The 21348-nt window shown below is 34.1% G+C and overlaps 1 protein-coding gene across 1 annotated transcript in view; it reads right to left on the bottom strand.

Annotated features, from left to right (window-relative positions):
• Positions 1–21348, bottom strand: part of LOC148945216 (STAM-binding protein-like A) — a 55186-nt gene that overhangs the window by 10960 nt on the left and 22878 nt on the right. The window contains exons 3-5 of the mRNA XM_089099179.1: positions 19959–20127; positions 7543–7841; positions 1921–2116 (exon numbers count right to left, since the gene is read on the bottom strand). Coding sequence (XP_088955305.1) covers positions 1921–2116; positions 7543–7841; positions 19959–20127 — 664 coding nt within the window. The remainder of the gene's footprint in view (positions 1–1920; positions 2117–7542; positions 7842–19958; positions 20128–21348) is intronic.

The following is a 21348-nucleotide window of genomic DNA, read 5'->3' as shown; positions in this document are numbered from 1 at the left end:
AAGACTAATTTTTTGTACTATGAATTGGTCACCAAAAATAATAGTCAACAAGTCAACGTTTGACGTTGCTGAATTGCTCAGAATAAAAACTCACTAGTTATCATATACAAGATGTGCATAAATTACGTCCAACAATTTAAATGTACACCAACTTTAAGATCGGAATAGTCTTGCTACTCCACAAAAATCAAAATAAATCAGATATGGTGGACCTGAGCGAATAGGGGTTAAACAGCTCTCTACGATGTCCCACTACTCCATTAGCGACTACACAGCCCATCGCTGCACTGTTTTGTTCCGTTTTATGATTGTTTTAAGCATGCGGGTAGTACTATTTTTCTCAAAGTAGTGCTTTTTGGCGGTTGTGATAAGTCCCACTAGTTTCGTTCGAGTGGCAACACTGGTTCTTCTCCTTTATTGATTTGAGATAAACTATACTGTATTTTCACCTCGCCATACATTGAATATAGGTATCAATGAATTCTAAATACACCATAACTATTTTTGCAAAAATATTACAAGAGAAATGGGCCCAACTGACAATCGTGCCCTTTAGTTAAGATAAACTCAAAATTCAAGGCCTTAAGATATACAAAATTTGCAATGCATACAAACTTCAAATGTTTTATTTCAAAAGTGTTTATTAACTACATTATTTACTCAAAATATAATACGATTTACACACTGTATTTGTTTTGAAAACGCCCCTTTTCAAACTAACATTCCTTAAGGATCAGACACTGTTGATAATTCGAATCAAAGAAATATCACGCATCATAAAATAACTCGTTTTGTATTTGAGCATAATTTATAAAAATACAGATAGTTAAAATATAGAGAATGTTCCATATTTAACGAAATTTAAAGGAGATAAATAATTCGCTGAGTTTTGATACGTTTCACTTGGATTTAATTTTTCAATTTTAATTCCAGCTTTTCAACAACAACGGCCAAAATGAAATTTCTGGAATAGGCTATAGATTATGATGCTATTTTTTATTTGTTACATGCACGAGACTAAATGACGCCTATAGTTGTATGAAAGAAACGAGAAAATTCACCAATGGCTGCCTCCATTATTCCCAAATTTCTTACATTATAAACATTCGGTTTGAGCACTAGCTACAGTTTGACGGACAAGTTCAAATTGGAAGAGCTGCAATTTTAGCTGTCGATCGGAAATTCCATATCGCCATTTACTTAAATCTCAGCTGAAGAAATTATTTTATGTTGAGAACCAAAAAATATTTGCTGCATGAGCTGGGGCTCTTAGGTCTTTGGTGGGATGATGACTCAAGTTTAATTCTCGTATATTTAAAATAACTGAGCTATTAGCTTCTTTTTAAAATAACTCCCTCAAAAGGCTTAGGATTCCATAATAATCAAAAAACTATTTGTTGTCTTTAAAATATAAATTCAGAACCTCGCTTGGACATGCTGATCCGGTTTGCCGTCGAAAACCGGACAAAAATCGAACATTTAAAACTGAAACTAAAATGAAATAAATAAAAATTAAATTTAAAAATTCTCAAATAAACGTTTTAAAAATTATTCCCAGTTTCCAACCTAACCTTCCGGTAAGGATGTGACAATAATTTACAATAGCTATTTTTTATACTAATGTATACCGAAAAGTAGAAAAAATCGCAAATTATGCGGAAACATTATGAACAATTACAGTATGAACATCGTAAAATTTGTGAGAATTAGAAGATGGGGGAGGAATTACCTAAAGCCGCCCCTTTAATATATTTAAACTTCTCTTAAAGATAGCTTCACTACTTATGGAGATAAGTTGAATCAGCTTAATCTAATTTTTTCCGAAATGATACGACATAAAATAAAGGGGGCCTTGGAATTGACAAGGGTTGAACAAGTCTTAAAATAAAAGCGTATTAGGCATTATCCTATTATACTAACCAGCTTCCCGGCAAGAACTCCACAAGTTTCTATATTCCTCAATGTATTCTTCTCGGCTATATCGATGAATCTATTAATTAATGAATTGGGAATCCACAAAGATTTCAGTCCAAGCGTGTTGGGATTCTCATTCTGTTCGGCTGTAAGTGAACCAGCAGAGGGTTTCAGTGCTCGATTGACGTCAGGTCTCGCTCCACTAAAAAGAGAATTATCACCATAACATACAGGGCTTCCACTACCCCCGAATTTTTGGGGATTTCCCCAAAAATCTATGCGTCTCCCCGAAAAAATATTTGGTTCCCTGAATCCCCGAAAATCAGCCAACCACAGTGTCACCCTTAGTGACTATCCCTAGCAAACATTACTTTACATACCTTAATTTCTCGCTACTTTCTTCTCCGTTAATTTTCGTTTCTTGTTTTGCTTTGCATACCAACAAGACTGATACAATTTAAGCATGGAAGGTTCTTCATATGTTTACAAAAGTATCATTTTCCAGCATTTAGAGTAAACCATTTCGAATAGAGTATTCCAAATACCATAAGACGCTTGAACTTACATCATTCGTGGTCCTGACAATCTTAACAAAATTAGCCAAGAATTATATTTGAAGTTGTTTAACGGAACGCTCAGTATGATTTTGGGTTTTGAAATTGAACTTCTAAAGAAGGGGAATTGTTTTGAAAGCCAAATCATAAGTATAAATTTAGTTTGCTTCTGCTATATTTGGTTTGGGACATACTGTATTAATGTTTGATACTTAATGATGAACGTATATTATTATATTGAAGGAATTGTTCTTTTTGCCAGGAATTCTTACCATTTAGATTTTTGTTTTATTCAGTATGTAAAATTGAAGTTCTTTTTTTTTATCTGATAATTGTACTTGTTATACCACCTTTTATCCTTGAACGTATTTACCCAGCACTCCCCTCACAATTATTATTCTGGTCCTTTCGCCCGGGTAATATTTTCAAGGGGTGTTATATTTTAACTGAAGTTTTAGGATCTTTTTACGGTTTTTCAAAACTGTTAGTTAAGTGAAAGAAATTTGACGGAAAAAATATTCTGCTCAAATTCGGGAGAGCCAAATCAATTTGTTTAAGTATCTAGGCCTATCCTTACAACTTCTAATGCTTGAACAATTAGTAACCCTGTATGAAGGCTAATTCTGAGATAGAAACAAAAGAATTTAAAGAAATAGTGGTATAATTTATTTCTTCTTAAGAAAAATCCCTAAACATAATCTTCTTACCATAAAAAATGCACCCCTCCGCCTCCTAATGAGACAAATTTTTGCTATAGACTATGTACAAGGTCGGGGAATAGGGGATTTAAACGAAAGTGACCCCAAAAATAATATTCATGAGAAAATCTATATTACAGCTGAAAGTCAAAATTTGGTTATTAGGCTCAAATTGTTTTCTTCTCAACTTTTACATTATTTTTGGACATTATGTTTATCACGAACTGTTCGTTAATAATGCCAAATAATGTTAGTGTGAAGAAAAAGAATAAGTGATTTTTATATGATTTGTAGCCTATATCTATCATGCCCAGGCATTAGAAGGGCTGATATAAAAAGACTCCAATAAATATTATATTTGGAACATGGATGGCCGCAGGGTTGGGGGTTAATCGGTGACTATATAGTGATTTTGAGGTAATCAAAAGAACGGAAAGCATAGTAGAAACAACGAATGAAAAAAAAATATATTTTCAGAGGGGGTATTTGCCACAGGGGGGGGGGGGGTGAGTGTTTCCCGAGGATATTTTTAGCGGGGGTACTTTCCGTGGAGGTACTTTCCACGGGTGGTATTTTGTGAGGGGGGGGGGGGTATTTTCTGGTTTTTCTGAGGGAGGATTTCTGGAGGGGGTGAACACTTAAGACCTTAGAATCAGCAAGAAAAACCAATAATGTGTCAATTGTTGTCAAAGTTTCCCTTTTAATTTAAGTTTAAATTTGCTTGTTTAATTTAGTTCTTATTTGTTCTAAGTTTCAATGTTGCCCCATACTTATAGGTTTAATTTTATCTATTTAATTTACCTATGTATAAACCTCAAACAATTTCTTTTAAATATCATTAATGAATTACTGAGATCATGACCTAATGAAAAATTGCTACCAGTATTTACAATTCACATGTGCTCATTTTTTTTAATTTGATAACGATTTTGAAGTTTTTGCCGCAATATCAGCAATAAGCGTTTTGAGCTATGGGTTCCAATCCCCTGCTCAGGCTCTAAAACCTATTCTGTAAAAGGCTTAGGGCCGTTCTTTTACTCATCTTTGTGCTAATATCTTGCATCTTTTTACATAGAACGTTTAAAAGTGAAATCTTAGCACTAAGATCTTACATCTTCTAGCGTTCTTTTGCAAACATCTTTCATCGTTCTGCTCTGATCAGCGGTCTAAGAACAATGATGAGTATGTCATCAAAGTTCTCTCATCATAGTTCTATATGGCAGAAAGATGGCGCCTTTTACATTTTTGCTAACATCAGTGAGCTGTAAGATCTTAGAACAAAGACGAGTTAACAGAACGGAAATCTTTGCAGAAAGATGTAAGATCTTAGTGCTAAAGAACGGGCCTCTTAATTTACTATGCAGATCCATGCCCTACTTGAGCCTGAAAACGAAGCTAAAACTTCTTGGCTCCTATAAGTTGACAAGAAAATTTCATTTTTTTCCCCCGAAAACTCCCCGAATTTTGAAGACTTGTCCCCGAATTTTAATATTCAAGAGTGAAAGCCCTGATAACATAAAGCATCTCCGTTGTCATAACTTTCCATTATCGTAATTCTTTTATCCTACAGGATGCCGTTTTTTTTCTACCTAACTGAAGCTGTTGTCAATTAACCGAATTATTACAATATAACAGAAGCATAGTGACAATTACAATAAAAAAAGTGTGAAATTGAAAAAAAAATTAAAAGGAAAAAAACTTGAGGTAGAAAAGACATTAATTTATTTCTTTATTTGAAAAAGCATTCCAGATTACTTTTGGATCTACAAATAATATTTACTTAAATACTTAAATTATAGAACTTTCAATTTACTGAAATGATATAGCTTTCACACGCTGTTTAACAAGTAACTTAAGCAGAGATTTATTTCGAGGGAGGAGGACAAACTGAAAAAAAAACGCAAAAAAATTCGAATTGTATGGTAAATATAAGAAACTGTGGAAAAAAAATCTCAAGATTTCTTGGAAAATGGCAAGTACATTAGCTCACGAATGGACAACACTAATTAAGAGGAATCCTTCTATCCAGAACTAGTGAAACACCAGGCCCCAATTAAATTGTGAATGCTAATATCCGACACGGGTAGCGATCTGATATCCAGTGGTGTGTTTCCTGGGCAAAAAGTATACTAGGTGAAAATGCACAACAAGGATATCAAACAAATGTGCAAGGGGGTACCTACACACTTTGTAAAAAATAATTTCGACATGAGTGTGTATAGAAACTGTGTGGAACGTAGTTTAGTGCCAACAGCGAAAGTCATGGCGATTCGCTCTTTACAATTTATCTCTCCTTGGAGGTAACAAGACACTCTCTCCTTGGAGGTAACAAACCTCCCTGTCAATATAATAATGACGGTACCTCGTAGCTCTATTCCTATCCTGCCTGGGTTACGGAAACTAGTATACAGTTTGTAGAAAATACCTTACTTGTATTCTTCCAAAAGGTCACAATAGTACCACAAAAATATATATATCCCCGAATGGGGTCAAAACGCAGACTAAAACAAAATAATATTTTTTACACAACTGTTCATAGGGGCGGACCGTCCGCTTGGCCCAGCCAATCAGCTACATCCCCATTCAAACCCAATTCTACCTCTTAGATTTATCTTTCAATGACTCCCAAACCAGAAAGTACAAAAATAAAAATTAGTTCAAAGCTCACTTATTGCGACACCTCTAACTTAACAACGAGAATTTAATCTGTCTTTCGAAATTATACTATAAGCAAATGTAATTAAGAAAACGAAAACAGGTCATTTATCTGAAAGGAAAAGAAACAGGGGTTGAACCCCAACACCCTCCAATCACTTTCGACTATTAAAAAGGGCACTAGCTCTTTGAATTTCCAATCGAATGAGCCTTTTTTGAAGTTTCTACGACAACACCTTCTATAAAAAACGTTATATGCCCCCAGGGTAAAACTTAAAACCCTTGCCCTAAGGGTTGTGGAGGAGTGTCCTCCTCAAAAACATATTTTCTATCTGGAAAACAACTACGCTTAACAAAATGGATATCTCTAAAATTTTGACTGGATGTTTTTGGGGGAATGCTGGACAGGGGGGGGGGGGGCTATTTGCCCATCAATCACTTTTGACTATTAAAAAGAGCACTAGCCCTTTGAATTTCCAATGGGATAAGCCTTTTTTGGATTGTCCTCCTCAAAAACATATTTTCTATCTGGAAATCATGTACGCTAAACAAAATGGCTATCTCAAAATTTTGATAGGATGTCTTTGGGGGGATGATGGGCGTGGGCGGGGGGGCTACTTGCCCTCCAATTACTTTCGAATATTAAAAAGCACACTATCCCTTTGAATTTACAATCGAATGAGCCTTTTTTGAAGTTTCTACGACAACGACTTCTATAAAAACTTATATGCCCCCAGGGCATAACTTAAAACCCTTGCCCTGAGGGTTGTGGAGGAGTGTCCTACTCAAAAACATATTTTCTATCTAGAAATCAACTACGCTGAACAAAATGGCTATCTCGAAATTTTGATTGGATGTGTTTGGGGGAATGATGGGCGTGTGGGGGGGGGGGGAGTTGCCCTCCAATTATTTTTTACCCGTAGAAATGGAACTAGAACTCTCGATTTTCAATCAATTAAACCCCCTTTGAAGTGTCTACGACAACCGTTTTCATGTGAATTCCCTATGGGAAAAAAATAATAATAAATAAATAATAAAACATTGGAGCCGTATGGCCTTTACTATGACAACGCCTTCTATAAAAACCTTATATGCCCCCAGGTCATGGAGGTCACGCTGAACAAAATGGCTATCTCAAAATTTTTATTGGATGTATTTTGAACAATGATGGGCGTGTGGGGGGGCGGGGGTGGGGCTAGTTGCCCTCCAATCACTTTCGACTATTAAAAAAGGCACTAGCCCTAATCGAATGAGCCTGTTTTGAAGTTTTTACGACAATGCCTTCTATAAAAACCTTATATGCCCCCAGGGCATAACTTAAAACCCTTGCCCTAGTTGCCCTCCAATCATTTTCGACCATTAAAAAGGGCACTAGAACTCTCGATTTCCAATCGAATGAGCCCCCTTTGAAGCTTCTACGACGACCCCTTCCATATAAAGTGCCTCTGGGAAAAAAGTAATAATAATAAATAAATAATAACACATTGGAGCCTTATGGCCTTTACTATAGGCAACGCTACAGCGTTGCCTCTGATTATTCATTTCAATCTATGTTTATTTCAGGTTTCATTTATTCATTCATAGCAATTTCTATGAGTTTTATGAAGCAATTTATGGATTTATTTCTGCTCGTTTTAGACCTCACTACGGCTCTTTCCTTTTCTTTGATTTTTTTTTTGTAAAATATTTTCCTAAATAAATTTAAATAAAAGGCAACTTACGCAACAAGTTTCTTGATCTTTTCTTGTCCCTTGTCATTTGACCAATTCAGATCGCGATCAGACTCACTCAAACCAGTCATTGCCTGCTTCAACTCACTTGGTAACCCTTTTTCTGGCTCATCATATACAATGTTGTCTGGAATTTTAACTGGTTCAATAATTAGACTATTATAAGGTAATGTAGGAGGGGTATGTGGTAATTTCACATTTTCTTTTTCTTCCCTTTTTTCTTGTTCACGTCTCCTGATCATTTCCTCTTCCTGTCTTTTCCTTTCTCGTTCTGCTTCCAGCTTCTTATCCTAAAAAATAAATGAATAAATATAAAAAACTTATGAAGTTCCAAAAATCATAGCTTTAAACAGCATCTCGTTTATAGGGGAAAAGAGAATTCCCTTAAAAGGTGAAAAGATGCACTTTTTCGTACGTTTTAAGTAAAAGATTATTTGAACTTCTCTAAAAAACAAAATCAGCCAGTAATATTTCCTAAGCCCTTGCCTTACATATATCTACACAGATTTCCTTATATACTTTTAGGCACTATCTAGATTCTTCTTACCCTTACCCTAAAAAGTATACGTTGTGTGGTGACGCTTTCTAATTAAGTCAATTCGGAATTTAGTAAATATATTAAGACGCAAATAAAAAAGTTTAAAAATAATACTCTTTATTAAGATAAGGAACGTATCCTGGCAAGTCAATACTTAACACGAAATTCAGGAATTACCACTTCCTAGCTATGTGCGTCTGTGGGTGTTGTTGATAAAATGTATAAAAGATACATTATTGGAAGGGGCAGTCTGCTACTAACTTTATGCCGAACTGACCTCTGGTCCGTTGACTTAGAAATACCTTGGAATATTGTCAGATTATTGTAAGTGTATAAGTATCATATTATATATTATTGTAGATTTCTGGTACTTGTGAACCACCTGGGACAACCAGTCCTAGCAGAATATATATCTATTATTAAACATTGTACTAGTGTATGCTAACTGAATAAAAGTATTGTGTTATAGCCAACCTCTCTACAATCTACATTTAGTCTCTCGAATATACCCAGCTGGTATGGCTCATTAGTCAGGTCATAGCCTAAGGCACGCTATCCAAAGTTTATTACCTTAGGGCCATAGTTTATCTCCCCTATAAAGGGAGAATAAAGGTGTCTACAACAACCTCACCTTAATAACATTAAAACAACGCTACCACAACTGGTGGCGGTTGGAAAAACTGGGCCGAGAGGACAAAAAAAATTGTAGATTGAAATAAAATGGCTTCCCTATCAACGGTATTTGAAATTGCCAAAATTATACCAGAATACGCGGGAATTTCAGATGTAGATGAGTTTATCGAAAAATTGAAAATTTTCAACGAACTAACTGAGTCGTTTGACGATAAGGTAAAAGAGCAATGCGTTGCAGCTAGATTAAAGGGCAGCGCCCTTAAGCACTTTGAGGCAATTAAGGAAAAAGAACCCAAGGACATTAGTACTCTAGTTGAATCTTCTAAGACAAGGTTCATAGAGACGAGTATCTCCGAGAGGCTAAGAACAGAGGTAGTGACATTCAATACCTCAACTAGTATCAGGAAATATGCAGACAAAATTTTCCGATCTGTATGCTTACATTTAGAGAAAGGCGGAAATAACGAGACAGTACAGAAAGTACAATTACATACTTTTACACAAGGGTTACCAAAAAAGCTATTAAGACTAATGTTATCACGGAAACCTGAAAATTTAGAGCAGCCTATAACCCTAGTAGAAACAGAGGAGCCTAAGAAAGTGTAAAATATGAAAGGGGACAAAAGCAGGTGAGCTTTGGGGAGCCAAATCGTGAAACAAAAAGGCACGAGGAAGGCCGATCTCTCCCACCATGGACTGACCCCTCCCCATTTGACGACGAATCCCACGGTATTAGATCCTTAATGACTTGGAATACCAAGTATTATGGACACCCACCTCCTCCTCCTGAGGAAAATTATAGAGCAAATAGTGGCAGGTCAAGAATATACAGAAATAGGTAGACCCCATGAGGAAGGGCAAATCACCAAGCAATATAGGAAAAGGTTTAATTGCTATTAATGTAGCAAACCAAACCACTATGCAGCAGATAGCTGGCATAGAATACGCAAAGAAGGCCAGACGTACAAGACAAGACACCAGTTCAGAACGCAGGGGGGCAGAAATTTAGGAAAGCGGGAAACAAATAATACTTGGCAAACACCTAATAATAGTCCTGAAGTTAGGCATAGAAATAAAACGATTAACAACACCCAGGGTGAAAATAGTAACACTGAAGAAAACTGGGATAACCCCAGAAACTTTTGGTCAAACAGTGGGCATTTAAACGGAGAAACCAGCCTATAAGGGTCGACAGAGCTGAATCCTAACAAAGACCACTTTATAGTTTAGATTGTTGTGATACAAATACAAATAATAATAATCTACTGTTTTTGCGTTGTTTTAAAATTGAGTGTTTCCAAAATTTACCATGTTTACTGGATACGGGTGCGTCTAAATCAATAATTCGAGAGGAAGTTTTTAAGAGGTTTCCTCCTAGTGTCAAAAATCGCGTAAGCAGATGCCAGAATACCCTGACATCAGTAACAGGTCACAAGCTGACAATTTTGGGGGAATTAAAATGTAGCAAAGGGGATAAGAAAATAACAATAACGGTGATAATATGTAAGCAGCTACCATTTCCTTGTATTCTAGGAGTAGATGGTATAAGGAAATATGGCATCGTATGGGAACCCCTAACTGATACACTAACCATAAGCCAGCCAAATGAAACTAAAAGGCAAATTTGCGTAACAACAGATAAAGGGAGTGATGATTCGGATTATAACCTAAAAATAAACGGAGAAATCACAATAGAAGGGGAAACAACAGCTCAAGTGCTAGCGACATTCAATACAAAAGAAGGAAAGGCTAAAACAATGGATACCATGATAGGGGGATACATCCTCGAAGAATACTTCACGATATTCGTAAAAAATCAAGCTATTAAAATTGAAAATGGTATCACATATTTAAAATTATCAAATCTAAGCAATAAAAAAGTAAAGCTGAACCAAATAGGGCTTGGATCGGTGGAAAAGATTTCAAATTCAGAAATAAAATCTCTAAGCAGCTCAGAATTAAGCCTAAATTTTACTAGCCACGAACAAATGTCGTCGAAACCTCAACCATAAGATAAGTGTGTAATGACAAAAACTGATTTTTTGGCAACAATTTTGCTTAGAACATTTACTAAAAAGTGCCAGAACCCAGGTGGGAAATCTTCGGGATTTTATAAGGCCATTCCTAGGAAACAATGTTGGTTACGAAATAGCTCACTTAATAACGCACAAAATACCAACACAGGGCCCTCCAATGAAAAATCACCGTATAAAACACCTTATCATTTAAAACCATGGATGGACGACCAAAAAAAGGAAATGGAAGCACAGGGTATAATTAAAGAGAGTTTTAGCGATTGGTGTTTTCCACTTGTAATAGTCAGAAAAAAGATAATACCTGGAGATTATGCATAGATTTTAGAGCGCTAAATGCAGTCACGGTCAAAGATGTTATGAAATTACCACGAATTGATACGATATATTTGCTGGGAGGTAAAAAATACTACACTAGTTTTGACTTAATAGCAGGATATTGGCAAATAGCCTTAGATCCAGAAACAAAGCACAAAGCAACAGTAATCTTAGATAATGGAAGAACGTTTACATTTGAACGTATGCCTTTTGGCTTATCATTTAGTCCAAACTTTTTTAGTCGTCTAATGAATCTGGTGTTAAAGATAACGAACCAGAAAGACCAGAATTTTGTTTACTGAAAACCTGGAAGACCATTTAGTCGTATTTAGAAAAATACTGGAAAAATTTGAAAAAGCAGGCTTAAAATTAGAACCAGAAAAGTTAAAAATAGTAGTACCAAAACTAGTTTTTTTTGACATCTGATAAACAAATGAATGACTTTACAATATCAAGAAAACTTTACGGACTTGGAACTTTTACAGCCACCAACAGATCAAAAAGCTGCAGATCCGTTACTGGTCCGTTAACCCATTCCTGACGTTATAGTACAGGTTATCTAACCATGTCAAAATATTTCACCAATTTTTTGAAAAAAATCAGGAAAACTCGAATGCCTGACGGACGCAATTAAAGTGCTGAGTGAAACGGAATGACAATTTTTACAAGCACCAATACTTAAACTATCAGATTTGTCACAAGACTTCTGTTTACAAAGAGATGCGTCGGGGCACGGGATTGGTGCCATATTATTAAATATAAATTCTGAAGGAGTTAAATCAATAGTCCAATACGCCAACAGGTCGCTGGTAGAGGCAGAAAGAAAATATTCAACATTTGAAAGAGAATGCCTAGCAGTTATAGTTTTTACAGAATATTTTTGCATATTTTAACTTGGAGAAAAATTCATTTTACGCGTAAACCAAAATTCACTAATTTGGCCAAATACGATGCAAAATACTACAGCACGGCTGACACGATGGATACTAGGTCTTCAAGCATATTCATATACCCCAATATATATAAAGGGATATATATTTTATCAGACTATTTGTCACGAAATCCAGATACGGAAGGAAATTTGATAACAACCATCCAAGAGGAATTGGGCGGGGAGGAAACACTATCTAATGGAAATATTTCGAATCATCAAGATAAAGATGATTTTTGTTCAGCCATGAAATCCTTTTTATTAAAAGGAACAGAATTGGCGGAACACTTTAAACATTTTTTGAAGGACATAGATAATTTTGATCTAGATGAATGTAAAAATATTTTGACAAGATATTGCAGAGCACCACAAGAATATAGAAACATAACTTAAAAATTATTCCAGTAATTCCAAAATCGTTGGAAGGTAAAATTTTACAGATGGCACACGCACCTAGTGGCTGTCACATGGGAGAAGCAAAAACTATTGGGAGGATAAAAGGAAATTTTTATTTTCTAAGAATGTACTCAAAAGTAAAAAATTTCATAAAAAGCTGCCAAGAGTGTGCCAAACAGAAGTCAACACCAAAGACCCCTAGGGCCGAATTGGGTCAATACCCCATCCCTTCAGAGGTAGGAGAATTAATGTCTATAGACGTTTGGGGGGGGGGGGCAGGAGGAAGTTTACCAATTTCCAGGAAAGGAAATAGGTGTGTACTAATCATAGTTGACCATTTCAACTCATATTTATACGCTTTTCCAATTAAAAACGAAAAAGCAAGAACCATTGCGAAAGTTTTAGTCAACTGGCTATTTTTGAAACACGCATTTTCCCTAGAATTTTATTTAGTGACAATGGGCCATGTTTTAGAGCCAAATTATTCGACAAAATTACGGGAATATTTGGGTATAAAGCGATGGTTTATTTCGTCTTACATGGCGTCAGCTAATGGAAAAGTTGAACACAAACATAGGGAATTAGCTTACATGCTGGGTGTACACGCAAGAGACGAAAATGATAATTGGGACAACAAACCATTCGTAGTTTTTCCGGTAAATACGGCTTTTTCACGTTCTTTAAAAGAAACACCATTTTTCTAAAACATCTAAGAGATCCCAGAATTTGTTTAGATGAAATACAAAATGATAGAATATATTACAATCTGGACAAATACAAACAAGAAATGGTTATTGGACTGAAAAATGCTAGGTAACAGGTTAAAGACAATTTGAAAGATGCGAAAATACAACAAAAAGAAAAATATGACAGAAAAAGCAAAAATAAGAGTAATTACTGTTTAGGAGAATCGATACAGGCACGCAAAAGAAATGTAGAATTAACAAAAAAGTTAACAACAAAACTGGACGGAAAAGGCCCTACAGAATTGTAAAATTTCTATCAAATAACTTGACTTATATCCTTAAATATCCACGTGGCGGATAGTACGAAATTGTGACCCACAACATAATGAAAAAAGGATTTTTCTCAAAACCTTGGAAATCAGAGCCGATTTCTTCAGACGTAGAAACAGATGAAACAATTGCACCAGTATATATCAGAAGGTCATATGAATTTTATGACCTTTTTAACGACCACAACAGTTGGGAGAAGTGGAAGGAATATTTCTTGGCTACAAACTTTCCACAACAAACAAGGGAAAAAGGGAAAAGTTCAATGTTCATCGGATACTAGCGATGAAAGCGACAGAGAAGAGCCTCAAACATAACCTACTGGTTTAAGACATAATAAACCAGAGGTTAAATCCGAATAGGAAGAAATGTTGGTAGAAACCCAAGAATTGTCTAATTTTCATACGCTAGACTTGCCTACAGTCTCAACACAAAAATGCATTTTGGAAAAAACACCAGCTAGCAGACGCGAGCTAAGAGAATGTGAAACCGATAATTTTTCTACGTAAAAAGTATAACTAAACCTAGGCCATCGTTAAAAAAAACCTCCTTATGAGAAAAATTATGGAGAATTGTAAAGAACACAGAAAGATAGCAACGACTTCCTTCTTCAGCAGCACAAGTGGCTAAAACACTAATGAAAAAGGCCAAACGTCATGAGGAATGGAGGCTAAAGACCCTTGACGAAGCAACAAAACCACGCTCAAATTCAGAACCTTGTAAACCACATTATAAAGACTATGGAAAACTTGTCAATATTATAAAGAAGAAAAACAAAAATTTGGAATCCAAAACTCAGATCAAGAAACAGAAAAAGGGAGAACTAGTGTTGCTCCCAGTCGATTAGTATTTGAATAAAATAATGATAACCGGGGAAAAAGAAAACGAGTAAAGAGCCTCAAAAGAAATATCTATATTTTTTCTTCCTTTAATCGGTATGTTAATAAAGTCAAAATTTTCTTCATAATATATCTCGTTAGTAAAAATTAATAACACAGAAAATAAACTCTCAAAAAAAAAATTAGCCTAGAGACTCGTAAGTTCCCAGAGAAAAAGAAACTAAGTGACATCACAGTTACAGTCACACAGAGATATAAGTGACATCACAGCTTCCTTCACTAATTTTGTCTCCAGGACAAAATAAACCTTCGAAAATAGTGTTCAGATAAGACTTGTCAAAAATTACATTTCATACAAGAAATGAATTATTGTCTCGTAACTTTTAATGGGTGTAGTGAAACTAATTGAATTATGCATATGCAGAATCAGCATTAAAAGGCGATTCTTTTGATATGTGTATTGAAAAAAACTATTTTTTGGAGGGGGGGGGGTTGTTGAAAAAAAAACGAATGAGGGTTGTCTACCGAAATAGGGTCATTGGAAGCTAGCAAATTTGGAGTGAGCTCAATCACGGCAGTTATATCGTTGTTAAGTATATGCAAAGCATCTACTGCCCTTTGACCCTCTGAGGTAGCATCCCAATTCGAATATGAATTTTTTTTTGACTGGAATTAAAAATAATAATAGGAAAGGCAGCAGGAGTTTACATTTAGTGCGCAATACATGTATAAGCTAGCTGTAATATTATTAATAACAGTAAGAGATAACAAATGGATACCTACCAAATATGGACAGTAAACATAAATAAGATCCGTACATAAAATTTGTCACAATTTAAAAAGTATAGCACAGTATAAAACAATGTTTTCTCAGGTATAAATAATTTCACATATTAAATAAATTCACAGCAAACCATTAAGAGAAATAACCAGGGCGAAGAAGTTGCAGGCGAAGGACACCAATGACAAGACCATCGGCATTTAAAAATAAAAACTGCTAGGCGTCTTGACATAGGGGGGATCCACCAAGCTAACAAAATTTACATCAAAAACTAAAGTCAAAATCTGGAGGAGGTTTGAGCAGAATGTTCGGGTATAGTCCTACATCCAAGAATAAAAAAATAGGACATGGTGACTTTACCCGGGCACTAAACCCATAAACTTTTAGAACAGGATAATAGTCAAAATATCACGAAAGGGACAAGTTGAACTCAAATACTAAATAAAATCAAGGCAAAAATTAAACTGAGGATAAATGCCAGTCGCGAATAATATAAGATATTATAGGGAAACCGCAATGGGTACTGATAACCCCTATCGCTAAACAGAATTTGGCACGAACCATTTGTTTTTTTTTATCTTTTCGTGGGGTACTGTAGGCAAAAAAACATATGTCTGCGATGAAAACCACACAATTTGGCGGAAAGCATACAATAAGAAAAGTATGGTAATTATACGTGAATAAATAAAACTCTAGGGCATGACGCACGAATTCTCAACACCAATAAGCGACAAAGAGGGTTTAAACAAGTTCACTAAAGCCAGTAAACGCCACCCCGTAGTTATAGCAGACTTTTCAAAAGAATGTATGTTAACCGTGTTAATATAAATCCTCTCAGCGGGAGAAAAATATCCTACTATCAGATTTTAGCAAAAATTAAAGGGGCGGAGAAAACTAACATAAAATTAACGAAGGAAAAAAGGAATTATTACAATTTTTAAAAGAACAAAAACATTCAAAGAAACTTATAGAGGTGTTTAAAAAAAGTAATATAAAATGGATAATCAGACTCTCAAATCACTCCTGTGAATTGATACACAATCTAGATACGTTAATGAAAACAGTATACAATGGTAACGGGAAAGTGGTAACCAATTATCAGGGCTACGAACTTATTTTCCAAACTTTTATTTAAAACCCCTAATATGCTGGAGAGCCCTATAACACGTAAGACAACATAATGATCCTAAAGTTCCAAGTTGAAAAAAATAGCCAGACGAAATTAAAGGAAAAGAAATTGAATGGAGTCAGTTGAACTCTGACATACGTGCATTTTTACCAAATAAGTACAAAATAAATAATCTTTGGCCGAGATTAAATAGAAATAATGGAGGTATGTTCCAAGTAGAGAGAGAGGAAAATTATGCTCTTTTATATAGGAGTCATTTTCGAAAAAAAAAATGAATAGCATGACATGAACAATTAAAAGAAGGCACATTAATAGCCTAAAGGACCTAAGTTGAAGTTGAAACTTAAGACAAGACCACTAAAAGTTGGGAAGTAAAAATGAAAATAGTTATTATTACTTGTGTGTCAAAAAATAAATTACCGTGTACCAGAGGGCAAGGTATATTTTCTGCAGAAGGGCCATGTTGTTTGATAAAAGAATAGCCCAAGAGAAAACTGTGGCCACAAATAAAAAGTGTGGCCATAAATAATTAGTTATTGTGTATGAAGGTTCATAATAGTCCTTTTAGCTGCAGCGAATGACAAGAAAACCCGGAAGCGTTTTAAAGAGCTACAAAAGGCCAGCCGTGGTAAAAAAACCTTAGAATGCAAACACAAGCCCATTGATAGGTAATAACAGGTAAAAGATGAACAGCTAAATTTTGAGCTTATCAGATCTAAGCTGTAAATGGAGCCATGTCCCAAAAGGATATTAAAGCTGAAAAAAAGAGATTGCAGGCGAAAACGTTATTAAACTGTCTCAAATACCTGAAATTCAAAAGGAATTAAAAAGCTCAAAAGTCTGAATAAGCAAATAGACAGAGTAAGCTAAAAAAACAGTTAAGGACACAAGTTGGTTCGAAATAGAACCGAAGTTGAAAACAAAGATTCAAAAAAAAAGAAAAAAAAATAGATGTATATAGTCGTATATGGAAAATGTATATAGTGGTAATAAATATTTCTGAGAAAATATATACAGTTATAAAGGTATTCTAAAAACCTTTAATAAATATGGAATTGTTATCGTAAAAAAAAATGTAAATATAGAAATGTTAATAGCAAAGCCATGTTATATGAACTATTGCCAAAACCTTATATAGAGGCTAATCACAATTCTCAGTTATAGTGTATTAATCTAATTGTTGGAGTTGAATTTTTTTGTAAATATTTTAATTGTAGTTAAAACTTATCAGATAAAAGTCTTGACGGACGTATTTAAAAGTTGTGACAAAGAACAAACATTGCAGTGATTAAAAATAAATTGTGAGGGTACATAATTATTGTTTGTTTTTAGCAATTAAGTTATGTATGAACATAACTTCAGTTAATATATATATATATATATATATATATATATATATATATATATATATATATATATATATATATATATATATATATATATATATATATATATAGATATATATATATATATATATATATATATATATATATATATATATATATATATATATATATATATATATATATAAGCTAAACTATCCATGTAAATATAGTCTTGACGGACGTATTTAAAAGTTGTACAAAGAACAAACATTGCAGTGATTAAATAATATATATATATATATATATATATATATATATATATATATATATATATATATATATATATATATATATATATATAACCTAAACTATCCATGTAAATATAGCGAATTAATTTGTTGAGTATTTTGTTTTTTTATGTTGCTTTTTATATCATTCAAGAAGTATACTACATTAATACTTTATAAGCAATTAACAAAACACTAATTAGATTTAATTCCAATGCTAGCCTATACCGTGTTTTATTTTTTCAAACGCTCTAAGTTTTAACCAGTAGTTCAATGATCTATCTAGTTTTGCGACTTAAAAAAATACTTGTGTAAGTTTATTACACAATGCTTGTGTATTTACTATGTTTTTATTTACTTTAAGTTTTAACTAGTGATTTAATGTTATATATAAATGTTTGAATTCGAGTCAACGTACAAATATTTCTATTGTGAAATAATCCGTAAGTATTAAGTTTAAAAAGGATGATGAAACAAATCGCCAGCAAGATACATAATTTTTCTATTTAAGCGGCATATTATGTTTAGAGTAAAAAAATAGAAAAGTAATTAAAAGTAATTAACCTTTACAAAATTGATTGTTTCTTTTTACTATATGTGTAACACTTTATGCTTTATGTGTATTCTAATGTGAATATTTATTTTAGATACAGCCTTAGTTTTTTTTGGAAATAAAATTTTTCATAACATCGTTTCGGATCCATATTTTTCAATCATTTTTTGACACATTTTTGGAAAGTAGTAAATTTCAAAGCCAGTTCAATTGTATCCTGATAGCCACATTTAATACCATCAGGAGCCAAGCCATAACTGGTCAACTAATATTTTGGAAACTGTATGCAGTATTACAGACTTTACTACAAGTACATCATAAAGTGAGATAAAATCAGAACTTAATTTAGGCCAAGAAAATGTGCTACATAGCCTCAAAGGCTTTATATTATTGAAATATGTGAAAATGTGTTGGAAAAATATGTGAAAATTTAAAAACCAAATTGTTATGTATAATTTATCCAAGGCATTTCTAACCACAAAAAATAAACGGTATATCGACCACATCACCCAGATAAATTAAACTATTAATGGGAATTAAATTTAAACTCAATTAATCAAAGAGTTTCTAATATAACTTTAAATCTAATTTAAACAGAACCACTAATATCATGCTTAAGCCACCGGGGGTAAAACTAAAACAGAAAATGTATACTAGAATGAGGGTGAATAGAGAATTTTACAGTCTTAAAGACAAATAAAAAGAGAAATAGGGATAAATTTCAAAATTAATATCCTTGGACAATGAAGGACATGGCATATATTTGACCATAAACATGACCCTAAGGAGACCCATTGAGAGTATTCGCAAAGAATGACGCAAAGATGGCAGCATATAACTATATACAAAATTAAGTTGTAATAAAAGAAAAATATCGAGAGTTGAGAATACTATTCTTAAAATAAGAGGGATTGTGGTGACGCTTTCTAATTAAGTCAATTTGTAATTTAGTAAAAATATTAACCCGCAAATACAAAAGTTTAGAAATACCATTTATTATTAAGATAAGGAACATATCCTGGCAAGTGCATGCTTGACAGGAAATTGAGAAATTACCACTTCCTCACCCAGTCAGTGGGTGTGGTTGATAAAATGTATAAAAGATACATTTTATGGGAAGGGGCAGTCTGATACTAACTTTATGCCAGAATGACCTCTGGTCCGTTGACTTAAGAATACCTTGGAATATTGTCAGATTATTGTAAGTGTATAAGTATCTTATTATATATTATTGTAGATTTCTGGTACTTGTGGTCTACCTGGAACAACCAGTCCCAGCAGAATATATATCTATTATTAAACCTTGTACTAGTGTATGTTAACTGAATAAAAGTATTGTATTATAGCTAACCTATCTGCAATCTACATTTAGTCCCTCGAAAATACCCAACTGGTACGCCTCATTAGTCAGGTCATAGCCTAAGGCACGCTACCAAAGTTTAATAACCTTAGGGCCATAGTTTATCTCCCCTATAAAGGGAGAAGAAAGGTATCTGCAACAGCACCACCTCAACAACCATAAAACCCCTTTACGATAGTTGTACATAACTGCTTCTGCACTGACTAAAAGATATCAGAAAGTGTATATTAGGTTTGGTTTTATGAAGAAGTCAAGATTAGCAAATAAATACCTCATTTTCATACCAACGAAGATAATCTTCTTCAAATTGCTTGTTTAGGAGTTCTTTTAGCTTTTCCACCTTCGGAAATATGTCTTTTGCAAGATCTTTACATTTTTGTAGATCTCCCGGTGGCAAGAATCGAAAGTCAGGATGGTTCCGCAGCTTCTCTAATGTTAATCTAGAATATAAAAAATCACAAGAGTTCCACTATTTCTGGCAAACCATGCAAATTTATCTATGAATATTCGAAAGTAAAGCAGTTATTCCAACCCAAAATGCATCCAAGACTCCTTGTCAAAAAAATATTTTCTACAAGACTCGTAAAATTAAAAATTTAAAAATATATTATGACTAACTTGCAAAAGATTGACAAATCCTAATGATTGACTTGAAATCCTGAGGCCAGGGGTTCGAGTCCTGATGTTGCTGGTTATTTATTTTGGAACGGGGGTCTATATTGTGACTCTGTAAGCTCATCCAGAGTCGACCCAGCTCTAAATTGGTGCCTGGATAAATCTAGGGGAAAAACATGGGATGCGTCTAATTATTAGCCCGTAAACCACGAATTGCACTCCTGGCCGAAGGCATTGAATCAGGAGATTGGCATCTCCAACAACGCAGGCCATTAGTCAGCATGCGAAAAAAAATTTTTAAGTTTTTTTTACAAAATGCCACAGCAAAAAAAACAACTCCAAGATGTTAAGCAATACTGCGACAAGCATTCCTGCGACAAGTCTATGGCTTTCTCCTGTGTTGAATAAGATAATAATAATAATGTCAAGCAATAATTATATAGGTACCCGATGTGCTTTTAGAGAGTGGATGCTGTTCCCAAGATCCTAAGCACGGGACTGAAATCGAAAGGATTCTCTTGAGGAAAATGCCTAAATACGATATAACATTATGAAAAACTCCTTCAAAAAGTTTCTGATGAGTTAAGTTACATGTGGCTAATTGTTCTATCACCCCCTTTTATTTAGGGACCAGAAAGTAACTACAAAAGATATAAATGCCTAAAGAAGAATGACTTGAAGGATTTTATGGGGAGATGACCATCCTCAGAAAGAACAGGTCTAATTTCTACTATTGAGTTTCTAAAACACAAAAATTGTGGGCTTCGGAACATCCTAGCATGTGTAATTTATCACCTTACGTATAATTTATCACCTTATCTATTTTATCACCTAGCATGTGTAATTGCTTAGTGCCTGCAGATTCTGTCCTTTTCAGGGTTTTATTGTGAGTTGACTTTTCATACACTGGGTATGCAGACGTACAGATAACGATCTTCCTCTTAGCCGCAATCATAGATGTCTAATTGATAACTTTTTGCATACTTCACGTCTCGCTTCTATTTGTCCGTCCACTAATCCTTCAGAATGTGAGTTTGTATGCTTTA

The sequence above is a fragment of the Artemia sp. Qi Xiang Cuo genome, chromosome 13 (assembly GCF_049724085.1).
Source record: "Artemia sp. Qi Xiang Cuo chromosome 13, ASM4972408v1, whole genome shotgun sequence".
NCBI classification, from domain to species: Eukaryota; Metazoa; Arthropoda; class Branchiopoda; order Anostraca; family Artemiidae; genus Artemia; species Artemia sp. Qi Xiang Cuo.
Note: the sequence above shows the minus strand (reverse complement) of the source record. Positions and strands in the feature narration are given on the sequence as shown.